Below are 14,673 nucleotides of genomic sequence, written 5' to 3'. Positions count from 1 at the left end.
TTTTCTTCTGGGTACTGACCACACAGTTACCACTCTGAGGTGCATTTCTTATTTGTTGCCAGTTTCCTTAGCTGAGCCTGCCTTTTTCACAATATGTACTTGATTTAGTAAATCATCCTAATGATATGTAAAACACAATGGAATGTTGGTTTGAACGGCCTCTGAAATGCTCTTGAAAGGCTAATACTTATGGTTTATTGCCCAATTTTTAAAGTTCTGCTTTATTTCTTTTAGGTATACAGATGAGACTGTACCCCGGCATCCGTGCCTGAAACTTATTAGCAACTGTGAACAGATGCTTTCCAGCCACACGTCTCGCCGCCTCATAACAATGGAAAAGGTGAAGGAGTTTGAGGTAAGGGTGCTGAGACAGAGTAGAAGCCAGAATAGGGATATATTTTTACCTGTCATAATCAGCCATTCAGCATGTTTGCATTTGACTCACTTTCTGTATGACATCATACTGTGTGCCATTTAACAGCAGGAAACGAAATTTCTCCTTTCATATATCGACAGTTACGTTCTGCCGCTGCTCTTTTCTAGGCTGTATTTCTGCCAGTAAACAGAATACAGGTCAATTTTAAAATCTTTTGTTAAAGGGAATATAAATTTAAAAGCTAATTGGGCCACAAAACGATATACAGTACATCAAAATAAAGATAAATTCCAATATCAAACATTTTTTAGCTCACTTCACATTTTTTGGTTCAAATTAAAGTCAGTTTAAAAACATTTTAAATTAAGACACTTGTAACATCAATGATCATGTCAAAACAACCATTTTATGTTTCATTTTCCTTACTTTATTTTTATTATTTATTGCAAGTACTTCTATAGATCCAACAATTTCTGCAGCACTTTACATATATATTGTACATTCATGTTAGTCCATGCACTCAAGGAGCTTAAAATCTTAGGTCCCTAACTCACATTCATGTGTACATATAGTGGGGCCAATTTAGACAGGAGCCAATTAACCTACCAGCATGTGTTTGTAGTGTTGGAGGAAACCCGCACAGGCAGAACATGCAAACTTCAGGCAGGTAGTGCTACCAGGCGCAAGTGCTAACCCCTTAGCCACTCACATATAGTTGTTCACAATTGTTTTTACAATTTAAGTATACAATTAGTTGTATCAGAGGGCTGGACTTGGCACTTTAAAGTAAATAATCAATAAGCCCAAATCTCAAGGAATTTGCAATAGCCTAGAAATGCCCTCCATTGTTCATAATTTCTGGCATTTTTTTCTCAGAAGGGTTTTACGTTGTGGAAGTTCTGTTGTGATCCACTGGGTGGAGTGTTGTGCATTCTCTCTCCACTTTTTTCCAACCATATTCTGCTGCAAAGGGAAATGTGCAAATTTGATCTTTGATTCGTTCCCTCCTTCCTTGTGGTCACCTCTGGGTATCTGATCCTCACATGCTACTAGCTGTCTCGGTTTTATGAGTATTTGAGCATGCCTCTTACCCTGAGCCTGTATAGTGTCTTAAAAGAGAAGTATGGGGTTGGATTTTTTTTTCCGTATCATACTTACCTAGGTGGATTGAGCATCGGTTTTATGCTGCATCTGTCCCCCGGCACCTCTACACTGAGAACCGAGTGATCAAACACCGCCGATCGCTTGGTTCTAACAGCTTCATGAACAGAGAGGTGATGACTGTCTGTCACCAGCTCTCTGCTCTGCGGTTCACTGAGAGGCATGTAGGATTGTAGACACTTGGGGAATTCCAGGACTGCTTGTAGCACATCTTCTAATAGTGCCAATATCTGTAGTCATGCTGTCTTCTGCTGTTGTTGTTCCCCATTTGCAGAGCCTTTTTAGCTCTGTCAGGAGGAACTGGGTCCTCTGCCCTCTCAGCTGAGATCTCTACCACAATCATTTAAAACTTCACCCAAATTATCCAGGTATTTGCTGATGACACTTTTTATGCAAGTTATCAATAATCACATATGACAAAAAAGCATAAAATATATAACAATTTTCAAGTGAGTCCATCAAAGTGATACATGAACACATGATCCAAGAAATGACAGTCCATTTAGATGATTGGTATCCCAGTGATTAAATGGGCAAAACGAGCAAAACAAATTTCAGGGTGCTTGTACAAGACCGCCAAACATCAACTCACACCTTTTACCAGAGACTCTGGATCTCAAGGTATAGAGATCAAAATCACTTCTGGTCTCCACACATCCCTGTGCCTATCAAGGGGGATAAGGTATCATCCGTAGAGGGTTGAGCCTTGTTATCATCCAAAAGTATATCCGTTACTCAGCCCAGCATATGTAAAAAGATCCTCTATTTCTCCTGGAGGGATGAAAAATGTGCACTGCCATAGAGTCCTGAAGGTAGGGTCAGTGACTAACAAGACGACTCAGCATGCCCTTTCATCCAAAGCAGCTTGTCTCAGTAGCTGCTTTGGATCACTGATAATAATAAGGCTTAACTATAGGTACAGGAAATATCTCCTAAATGTGCACCATTTAGGATATATTTACATACAGCTGGGGACATCACCGGCGCATGTGCTCTGAAGGAATGGCCACCTGGGCTGTTCCTTCAGTCTTGTGCTGTAAATGGCTGCTCCCACGCGCATGCCACTCACACAGCTAAAGTCCACAAACTGTCCAGAAGGGAGACAGGTGAAGATGGAAGCCCTGCTTCTAAGTTAAGTTTCACATAATTGAAAAAAATCGCAGGCAGTTTACTACTGCTTTAAGAGACAGCAGCCTGTCAGACTGTGGATGAGTCAGTGCAGGTCCCTTAGTCATAGTAGGAATCACTTCTCCTGATAAACATTCTGGGATTTTCAGCATTGGATCACCCTGTTGGAAGGTCAGTTGGACAAAAACCATGGCCATGATGTACATCAACCATGAGGCCCCCCCCAGAATTCTTGCTGTAGCTGGTGAGGTGTAGAAGATCCTGTCTTGGGCAGAACTAGATGATCAACAGTCAGATTTCATCAGCCAGCAGTGCAAGGACCCAGGGAAGTGGCTTCTCCACCCAAAGATGTTCCATGACCTGTGTCATGGGGGAAACTGGATGTGGATCTCCTGGCCTCCAGGTTCAAGAAAAAACTAGACATGTTTGTATCCAAGTACAGGCATCCTTCTTGTGGAAGCAGTCTATGGCCTGATGGCTCAGTGGTATCGGTACATGCAAATTTTTGCCTTTTGTCTCCAGAAATGTCTTCTTCGTCTGCTCCGTAGGATCAAAATGAACGAAATTCTGGTGCTTCTCAATGCTCTGGACTCGTCCAGATTGTCAGGATCTTCTGCCCCAAGAGCTGATTTACTGTCCTGTTTCTCAGCCCCTGGGTTTAACAGGATGGCTGTTGAAGCCCAGATTCTGTGGGACAGCATTATCTGAGTCTGTGGTTTCCTTTGTTTTCCTCACCTAACAAAAGTTGAATTTTCAATAAAATTCTGTCGAAGGAGCATACAGTCAGATGTAAGCACTGTTCAGGAGTTTAACAGCACCTGCTAAATTCAATAACTAGCAGCTGACAATCCTTTATCTATGCTGCCTAGCATAAATGGGTGAATCAATGTCCTTTAGCCCATGGGGTTAATTAACCACTTCCCGACCAGCGCACGACGATGTACGTCGACAGAATGGCACGGGCAGGCATATTGGCGTACAGGTACGTCCAATATTCAATGCCGCCCTGCCATGGTCAGGACCCCCGTGAGTCCGGTCGCGGGACCTGCGGACTCGATCGCCGCGGGCATCCCCGCGATCGTCTCACGGAGCGGCCGAATGGAGGAAATGCCGAGTAAACAGCATTTCTCCATTCTGCCTAGCAACTAGTGACGCTGATCTCTGCTCCATGTGATTGGAGCAGAGATCAGTGTTCACTAAATGAAAGCCCAACCCCCCCACAGTTAGTAACACACCCCTAGGAACACTTAACCCCTACACTGCCACCCACTGGTTAACCCCTTCACTGCCAGTGTCATTTACACAGGAATCACTGCATTTATATAGCAGTGATTACTGTATAAATGACAATGGTCCCAAAAATATGTCAAAAATGTCCGATGGGTCCCCCACAATGTTGCAGTCACAATAAAAATCGTTGATCGCCGCCATTACTAGTAAAAAAAATAATAATAAAAAATTATTAATAAAAATGCTATAAAACTATCCCTATTTTGTAAACGCTATAACTTTTGCGCAAACCAATCAATAATCGCTTATTGCGATTTTTTTTTACCAAAAATATGTAGAAGAATACGTATCGGCCTAAACTGAGGGAAAAAATTTTTTTTTATATATTTTTGGGGGATATTTATTATAACAAAAAGTAAAAAATAATGCGTTTTTTTCAAAATTGTCGCTCTATTTTTGTTTATAGTGCAAAAAATAAAAACCGCAGGGGTGATCAAATACCAGCAAAAGAAAGCTCTATTTGTGGGAAAAAAAGGACGTCAATTTTGTTTGGGAGCCACGTCGCACGACCGCCCAATTGTCAGTTAAAGCGACGCAGTGCCGAATCGCAAAAAGTGGTCTGGTCTTTGACCGGCAAATTGGTCCGGTCTGAAAGTGGTTAAGGGAAATTCATAACGCTCAGTCACAGCTGCACCATTCTGGGAAAAATGAGAAGCACGATTCTTTTGCTTAGACTAAAGATAACGATTCTCAAAAACGTTTTCATTTTAAAGATTTGCAACTTTTGAACACACACACACACACACACACACACACACACACACACACACACACACACACACACACACACACACACACACACACACACACACACACACACACACACACACACACACACACACACACACACACACACACATTATATATATTAGTCCTCCCTATGTCACCATGCACCACCCACAGATCTACATTTTAAAATGATTAAAAAAAGAAAGATCTATATCAAAGTTAAACTCAACAAGAAAATAAATAAATATATATATTCATAATATATATAGGGCAGCTCACATTTGTTTTGGAAAATGGCTGCATTGGATCAATGCTGCTGGTGTGCACTCAGTCACTGTGTTTCCTGGATGGGAAACGTGGTACCGCCCATGCCCAGGCATCCACCGCGGCGCATCACGCTCTCTGCTGACATCAGTTCTGGTTACTGACATCATTTCCGGTATCGGCGCCATTTGCATTTCATGCTGGTTCCAGCGGCTTCTCCTCCGGGCCAGGCTACATTCCGGGGAGACGGAAAATCTTGGTAATCCAGGCTGGAGATTGCACGGGGGGGGGGGGGGCTGAATCGAGATCGCGATTATTACACGATTAATGCAGCTCTACAGCATACACCTACATTTTATAACATCAGCATTGCAGTACAAACTATTTATTTGTTGGCAATCCAAGATAAGCTTAATTGTAAAATTTCTGGCCATCTCTTTCCACAACTTCCTGAATTTACATGCATGATTTGTAGCTTTTCCTCTGCTCATTCCTTTGGTTTGCTTTTGATCGCTAAGAACTACATATCCCATTGTACCTTGCTGCCTTGAAGTGGTAAAGTGTATTTTCTGTACTGACTGTGCCTCCTGAAACTCTACCTTTCACCACCTCTGTAGTTCACACAGCAGGCTCTGTGAAATGCGTGACACAGCAGAACATATTTCACAAGGCATAGTGAATACGTGTCACAGAAATCAAGGAATCAAATGTGTGCGGCTCTTCGCAAAGAAGGATTTTCATTCGGATTAAAAGATGTAGGATAGATTCAATGTGGAAATCATTTTATATTTTTTAAAATTTTGACCATAGTAGATACACTTTACGCCTCCTTTTTATTTGTTGTTATTATTATATTGCTCCTCTATACAGTGATATGTCAGAAATGTATTCAGGTAGATATTTTAATGTTAATAAAAGCTACAGTTTAGGTAAATCGTTTTAGTTTTTACTATATTTATTTTAGAATTAGAACTCGTTTAGTAGATGAAAGATCTCAGAAGTTAACCTTAATGCTAAAATGATGGATGAAATGGAAATAAACGCAGAGAGTTTAATAGTACAGATCTGTCAGATTTAGCCTCTGTATATATACAGTACTGTGCAAAAGTTTTAGGCAGGTGTAAAAATGATCTGTAAGTTAAATGCTTTCCAAAATAGAAGTGTTACCGGTAATCGTTTTATCTTTTTATCAATTAACCAAATGTAAAGTAAATAGAAGAGAAAACCAGTTAGTCTGCTTATAGATCTCCAATCACAATAAACATTTTTATAAACTTACCTTTACATGTGCCCTGGGACACTTGACTCAGCCACAGAAACTTTTTTATGACACGCTTCATTTTCTAGGAGAAGTACAGCTAAAGCTTTCTTGGCCATACTTTTCCTGTTGCTCACAGGATTGCAGTTCGTTCTGCACTCCTGTGAAGCTCGCTGTCGCCTGATGTCACAGAGGCGGTCCAGGGTCAGGAAAAATCGTGACCATATGGTCGGGATCCGCCCACATGCCTGGACCGCCACACTGCTCAACCTCTTAGCAAGAGCCTGAGCTGGCCACTCCTTCCCCTACACAACCCAACACTCAAGTGAGCTCATGTAGCTCTGAGAACGGAGGTGTTTAATCACTTGGTTCTCAGTGTTAGAGCTGGCGCGGGACACCTAGGTAAGTCAGATTAAAAAAAAAAAACGTATTTATCGACGTATAACACCCACCCCAAGTTTAGGAGGGCATTTTAAGGAAAACCTTTTTTAGGAGGGAAGTTTAAGGAAAAAAACTACATTTAACCACTTGCCGACCGCCGCACGACGATGTACGTCGACAGAATGGCACGGGCAGGCATAAGGGCTTACATGTACGTCCTTGCCTGCCCGCCGGTCGGGGGCCCGCCCGGTGCCTGCGGCGGTCAGTATTAGTTCGGGAGCGATCCCGGACGAGGGGACGGCCATTCATTCATGGCCACCCCCTCGCGATCGCTCCCGACGAATGAAAATGTCCCGTGACATCACTTCCTCTCCTGTAATGTAAACACAGGAGAGGAAGTGATGTATTCTCTCCTCCGTGTCGGTATTTTTCGTTCCGGCACCGAGGAGAGAGGTTCGGTGAGTTGCACCAACACACCACACATACAGTAGAACATGCCAGGCACACTCACACCCCCCCCTTTACCCCCGATCACCCCCCAATTACCCCTGCCCCCCCAGTCACAGTGACACCAATTGCTTTTTTTTTTTTTTTTTTTTTTTTTTTTTTGCATTGGTGTCATTTGTGACTGTAATAACTGTTAGGGCAGTTAGGGTTAGCCCCCTTTAGTTCTAATGTGCCCCCCTAACCCCCCCAATAAAGGTTTAACCCCGTGATCACCCCCCGTCACCAGTGTCACTAAGGCTGGGTTCACATTGCAGCGGTTTATGAGAACGAATGTGATTCGCACTGCAGTGCAAATCACATCCGATCTCTGTGCGATTCGAGTTCAGCCATACAGATAGTATGGCTGAATTCATGTCGCACCCGCCGCAAATTCGCACGGGACCCTTTTTTTGGCCCGCAGCAGAATCGGATCGCATGGGTGTTCACACCATGCGATCCGAGTTTGCAGATCGCACTGCGATATGCGAACTGATCTGGGGGTGTCAGTAACATTTCACTGACACTCCCAGCAGTTCGCATAGGGCAGTGTGAACTGCCGCCGGGAGGCATGTGATGCGGGAACCCGCCACGGATTCGTGGCGTTCCCGCATCGCTCCAGTGTGAACCCAGCCTAATAAGCGATCGTTTTTCTGATCACTGTATTAGTGTCACAGGTGACGCTAGTTAGGCAGGTAGGTATTTAGGTTCGCCGCAGCTTTTTATAGCGCCAGGGACCCCCATATACTACCGCATAAAGCCCCCTGATTGCCCCCTAGTTAACCCTTTCACCAGTGATCACCATATAACTGTTACAGGTGACGCTGGTTGGTTAGTTATTTTTTTTATAGTTTCAGGGCACCCGCCATTTATTACCTAGTCTCACTAGTGTACCCCTAAATTTAGGGGTGTCTACTTTCCAAAATGGGGTCATTTGGGGGGGGTTTGTGCCATCTTGGCATTTTATGGCCTTCAAAACTGTAACGCCCTTAGAAAGCCTGAAGGCGGTGCTTGGTTTTCGGGGCCCCGTACGCGGCTAGGCTCCCAAAAAGTCCCACATATGTGGTATCCCCGTACTCAGGAGAAGCAGCAGAATTTATTTTGGGGTGTCATTTCACATATGCCCATGGCATGCGTGAGCAATATATCATTTAGTGACAACTTTGTGTAAAAAAAAAAAAAAAAAAAAAGTTTGTAATTTTCCCGCAACTTGTGGCAAAATATAAAATATTCCATGGACTCAACATGCCTCTCAGCAAATAGCTTGGGGTGTCTACTTTCTAAAATGGGGTCATTTGTGGGGGGTTTGTGCCATCTTGGCATTTTATGGCCTTCAAAACTGTAATAGGTAGTGAGGAGTGAAGTCAAATATTTACGCCCTTAGAAAACCTGAAGGCGGTTCTTGGTTTTCGGGGCCCTGTACGCGGCTAGGCTCCCAAAAAGTCCCACATATGTGGTATCCCCGTACTCAGGAGAAGAAGCAGAATTTATTTTGGGGTGTCATTTCACATATGCCCATAGCATGTGTGAGCAATATATCATTTAGTGACAACTTTGTGTAAAAAAAAAAAAAAAATTATTTTTTGTCATTATTCAATCGCTTGAGGCAAAAAAATAAAATATTCAATGGGCTCAACATGCCACTTATCAATTTCCTTAGGGTGTCTACTTTCTAAAATGGGGTCATTTGGGGGGGTTTTGTACTGCCCTGCCATTTTAGCACCTCAAGAAATGAGATAGGCAGTCGTAAACTAAAAGCTGCGTAAATTCCAGAAAACGTACCTTAGTTTGTAGATGTGACAACTTTTGCGCAAACCAATAAATATACAATTATTGACTTTTTTTTTTACCAAAGACATGTGGCTGAATACATTTTGGCCTAAATGTATGACTATATATATAAGAATATAATTTTTTTTCAAAATTTGCGGTCTTTTTACGTTTATATCGCAAAAAATAAAAATCGCAGAGGCAATCAAATACCATCAAAAGAAAGCTCTATTTGTGGGAAGAAAAGGACGCAAATTTTGTTTGGGTACAACATTGCATGACCGCGCAATTACCAGTTAACCACTTGCCGACCGCCGCACGCCGATGTACGTCGGCAGAATGGCACGGGCAGGCATAAGCACATACATGTACGTGATTTGCCTCCCGCGGGTCGGGGGCCCGATCGGGCCCCCGCCCGGTGCCTGCGGCGGTCGGTTTTCGTTCGGGAGCGATCCCGGACGAGGGGACGGCCATTCATTCATGGCCACCCCCTCGCGATCGCTCCCGACGAATGGAAATCCCCGGTGACATCACTTCCTCTCCTGTAATGTAAACACAGGAGAGGAAGTGATGTATTCTCTCCTCCGTGTCGGTATTTTTCGTTCCGACACGGAGGAGAGCGGATCAGTGAGTTGCACCAACACATCCCACACACAGTAGAACATGCCAGGCACACTCACACCCCCCCTTTACCCCCCGATCACCCCCCCAATTACCCCTGCCCCCCAGTCACAGTGACACCAATGTCATTTTTTTTTTTTTTTTTTTTTTTTTTGCATTGGTGTCATTTGTGACTGTAATAACTGTTAGGGCAGTTAGGGTTAGCCCCCTTTAGTTCTAATGTACCCCCCTAACCCCCCCAATAAAGGTTTAACCCCGTGATCACCCCCCGTCGCCAGTGTCACTAAGGCTGGGTTCACATTGCAGCGGTTTATGAGAACGAATGTGATTCGCACCGCACTGCAGTGCAAATCACATCCGATCTCTGTGCGATTCGAGTTAAGCCATTCGCCGCACCCGCCACACCCGCCGCACCCGCCGCAAATTCGCACGGGACCCTTTTTTTGGCCCGCAGCAGAATCGGATCGCATGGGTGTTCACACCATGCGATCCGAGTTTGCAGATCGCACTGCGATATGCGAACTGATCTGGGGGTGTCAGTAACATTTCACTGACACTCCCAGCAGTTCGCATAGGGCAGTGTGAACTGCCGCCGGGAGGCATGCGATGCGGGAACCCGCCGCGGATTCGCGGCGTTTCCGCATCGCTCCAGTGTGAACCCAGCCTAATAAGCGATCATTTTTCTGATCGCCGTATTAGTGTCACAGGTGACGCTAGTTAGGCAGGTAGGTATTTAGGTTCGCCGCAGCTTTTTATAGCGCTAGGGACCCCCATATACTACCACATAAAGCCCCCTGATTGCCCCCTAGTTAACCCTTTCACCAGTGATCACCATATAACTGTTACAGGTGACGCTGGTTGGTTAGTTATTTTTTTATAGTTTCAGGGCACCCGCCATTTATTACCTAATAAAGGTTTAACCCCCTGATCACCCGGCAGGTGTCATTTGTGACTAATAACTGTTAGGGCAGTTAGGGTTAGCCCCCTTTAGTTCTAAGGTACCCCCCTAACCCCCCCAATAAAGGTTTAACCCCGTGATCACCCCCCGTCGCCAGTGTCACTAAGGCTGGGTTCACATTGCAGCGGTTTATGAGAACGGATGTGATTCGCACCGCACTGCAGTGCAAATCACATCCGATCTCTGTGCGATTCGAGTTCAGCTATACAGATAGTATGGCTGAATTCGTGTCGCACCCGCCGCACCCGCCGCAAACTCGCACGGGACCCTTTTTTTGGTCCGCAGCAGAATCGGATCGCATGGGTGTTCACACCATGCGATCCAAGTTTGCAGATCGCACTGCGATATGCGAACTGATCTGGGGGTGTCATTAACATTTCACTGACACTCCCAGCAGTTCGCATAGGGCAGTGTGAACTGCCGCCGGGAGGCATGCGATGCGGGAACCCGCCGCGCATTCGTGGCGTTCCCGCATCGCTCCAGTGTGAACCCAGCCTAATAAGCGATCGTTTTTCTGATCGCTGTATTAGTGTCACAGGTGACGCTAGTTAGGCAGGTAGGTATTTAGGTTCGCCGCAGCTTTTTATAGCGCCAGGGACCCCCATATACTACCGCATAAAGCCCCCTGATTGCCCCCTAGTTAACCCTTTCACCAGTGATCACCATATAACTGTTACAGGTGACGCTGGTTGGTTAGTTATTTTTTTATAGTTTCAGGGCACCCGCCATTTATTACCTAGTCTCACTAGTGTACCCCTAAATTTAGGGGTGTCTACTTTCTAAAATGGGGTCATTTGGGGGGGGGGTTTGTGCCATCTTGGCATTTTATGGCCTTCAAAACTGTAACGCCCTTAGAAAGCCTGAAGGCGGTGCTTGGTTTTTGGGGCCCCGTACGCGGCTAGGCTCCCAAAAAGTCCCACATATGTGGTATCCCCGTACTCAGGAGAAGCAGCAGAATTTATTTTGGGGTGTCATTTCACATATGCCCATGGCATGCGTGAGCAATATATCATTTAGTGACAACTTTGTGAAAAAAAAAAAAAGTTTGTAATTTTCCCGCAACTTGTGGCAAAATATAAAATATTCCATGGACTCAACATGCCTCTCAGCAAATAGCTTGGGGTGTCTACTTTCTAAAATGGGGTCATTTGTGGGGGTTTTGTGCCATCTTGGCATTTTATGGCCTTCAAAACTGTAATAGGTAGTGAGAAGTGAACTCAAAAAATTACGCCCTTAGAAAGCCTGAAGGCGGTGCTTGGTTTTCGGGGCCCCGTACGCGGCTAGGCTCCCAAAAAGTCCCACATATGTGGTATCCCCGTACTCAGGAGAAGCAGCAGAATTTATTTTGGGGTGTCATTTCACATATGCCCATGGCATGCATGAGCAATATATCATTTAGTGACAACTTTGTGAAAAAAAAAAAAAAAAAAAAAAAGTTTGTAATTTTCCCGCAACTTGTGGCAAAATATAAAATATTCCATGGACTCAACATGCCTCTCAGCAAATAGCTTGGGGTGTCTACTTTCTAAAATGGGGTCATTTGTGGGGGTTTTGTGCCATCTTGGCATTTTATGGCCTTCAAAACTGTAATAGGTAGTGAGGCGTGAAATCAAAAATTTACGCCCTTAGAAAGCCTGAAGGCGGTGCTTGGTTTTCGGGGCCCTGTACGCGGCTAGGCTCCCAAAAAGTCCCACATATGTGGTATCCCCGTACTCAGGAGAAGCAGCAGAATTTATTTTGGGGTGTCATTTCACATACGCCCATAGCATGTGTGAGCAATATATCATTTAGTGACAACTTTGTGTAAAAAAAAAAAAAAAATTTTTTTTTTGTCATTATTCAATCGCTTGAGGCAAAAAAATAAAATATTCAATGGGCTCAACATGCCTCTTATCAATTTCCTTAGGGGGTCTACTTTCCAAAATGGGGTCATTTGGGGGGGTTTTGTACTGCCCTGTCATTTTAGCACCTCAAGAAATGAGATAGGCAGTCGTAAACTAAAAGCTGCGTAAATTCCAGAAAACGTACCTTAGTTTGTAGATGTGACAACTTTTGCGCAAACCAATAAATATACAATTATTGACTTTTTTTTTACCAAAGACATGTGGCTGAATACATTTTGGCCTAAATGTATGACTAAAATTGAGTTTATTGGATTTTTCTAATAACAAAAAGTAGAAAATATCATTTTTTTTCAAAATTTGCGGTCTTTTTACGTTTATATCGCAAAAAATAAAAATCGCAGAGGCAATCAAATACCATCAAAAGAAAGCTCTATTTGTGGGAAGAAAAGGACGCAAATTTTGTTTGGGTACAACATTGCATGACCGCGCAATTACCAGTTAAAGCAGCGCAGTGCCAAAGTGTAAAAAGACCTCTGGTCATTTACCAGCAAAATGGTCCGGTCTGAAAGTGGTTAAAGCAGCGCAGTGCCAAATTGTAAAAAGACCTCTGGTCATTTACCAGCAAAATGGTCCGGTCTGAAGGTGGTTAAATGCCCATTAATGCAGCCTTGTCAGTGCCATTTGCAGCCTTGTCAGTCATTTGCAGCCTTGCATTGCAGCCTTGTCAGTGTCGTTGCAGGCTTGCCGTTTAAAAATGGCACCGCCGAGATACCGCCGAGATACAGAGAGGATGTTCTGTGTATCTCGGGGGCGCTCGCTAGCTCTTGGTCGTTCTCTGCGGCTTTCCGCTATTTTCGGCCGCACTTGCCCCTTCTCTGCGGCTTTCGGCTTTCTGAAAGCCGCAGAGAAGCTCACAATTGGTGGGGGGTCGGCGTATAACACGCACCCACGATTTTCCCCTGGTTTTAAGGGGAAAAAAGTGTGTGTTATACTCCGATAAATATGGTATATATTTTATATACTTCTCTTTTAAGGTTCAAAATGTTGTGAAGCATTACATTCTATTCTAAAAGGCTCATCCGCAGGAAAACATGCATTCACAGAAAACAACAAGAAGAAGCTGTATTATTGAATGTAGATGGCCTGACAGAACATGTATTATTCATATGTGCTCAGTGTCTTTGGAAGATGCCCTGTTCTTGGACCTAACAAAACTTTACAAGTCTACATGACATGTTGCAATATATACTAACCATGCCATTTTACCTTCTCTGCTTAAAAGCTACTCCTTGAGTTCAAATAAAGTATGCATCAACCTGAGAGGAGTATTTTGGCGGAATGATGTCTGCTGCAGGCAGGAGGAAGCATTTGTTAAATGTTCACTAGTGATCACTCACCCAAACTGTTCCTACACTGTTCCTAACTTTTTAGCAGCATGTGGCTGTGTACATATACACTCAGCTAGGAACCAAGCTACTGTGCAGAAAGCCGCTTTAACATGACTGCCCCCTCTGGGACAGCAGCTCGTTCCAGGAAAAAGGTTCAGACCCTGCAACTATGATGAGGTTGACATAATATAAAGGTGGAGGCACTGTCAAGGGAAAGTTTAGTAAATCATTGCAAGTGTTACAATTACACCTTACTTGGCATGCAAGCCATTATCACAAAACATATCTATGTAGCTAGGTCCCCTTTAACTGTTGGGAGTTAGCGACAGAACTGACATCAAAAGTTTGATTTTACTCCTTCTGTTTGTCCTAAATGGTTGCATTTCCAGGATGTGGCCTAAATGTGTTCATAATGCACGGATCTAACCATCTGTGGTTTATACTTGGTTTGTCAAAACATCACAGCTTGAGGGAAGCCACTACAAGGTCATAAGCATCTATGATGTGCACAACAAGCGACCAAATCTCAGGCAGTGCTTGGATAAAACGAGAGCAAGCATGATAAACAGCCCTAGCATTAACATAACAAATTGTGCTTGTTACTCCTCAGATCAACAGTGTTGACTTTGGCACAAACAAAAGGTTTGCTCTGTTTTTTCCCCCACTTTAAACCCTTGGCATATGTTTGTTTTCTTTCTGGTTTTTGTTTGTAATCCACAAGCAGGTTTTAAATGAAGCATCTTTTTAGAATGGCCACATTTGGTAGTTTATTGCTCATTAACCCCTTGAGCACTGCATGCAATCCTGCTTCTTCAGTCCAATATTTTTTATTTTTTTTTGCAATTTTGGCTGTTTATCCAAGCATCTATTTGTGGTTTCAAGAGTTTGGATTACAGCACCTGACCGATGCACAGAGACAAATGACTTACTGCTCCTTGGCAGGCAAACAGGCAGGTGCTTCTAATTCACAGAGCAGATGGTTTGCAGATAATTTGCACATTGACACCAGAACTTTACATTGC

The 14,673-nt window shown here is 43.8% G+C and overlaps 1 protein-coding gene across 2 annotated transcripts in view; it reads left to right on the top strand.

The window, feature by feature from the left end:
• The window catches only part of TRMT11 (tRNA methyltransferase 11), a 145,700-nt gene that overhangs the window by 102,879 nt on the left and 28,148 nt on the right, over positions 1–14,673 (top strand). For both annotated transcript variants that reach the window (XM_077486939.1, XM_077486940.1), the window contains one exon: positions 235–355. In XM_077486939.1, coding sequence (XP_077343065.1) covers positions 235–355 — 121 coding nt within the window. The remainder of the gene's footprint in view (positions 1–234; positions 356–14,673) is intronic.

This window comes from Lithobates pipiens, unplaced genomic scaffold, assembly GCF_037356315.1.
Source record: "Lithobates pipiens isolate NorthernLeopardFrog02 unplaced genomic scaffold, aLitPip1_a1.2 Scaffold_18, whole genome shotgun sequence".
NCBI lineage: Eukaryota > Metazoa > Chordata > Amphibia > Anura > Ranidae > Lithobates > Lithobates pipiens.
This window is presented reverse-complemented; position numbering and strand designations above follow the sequence as displayed.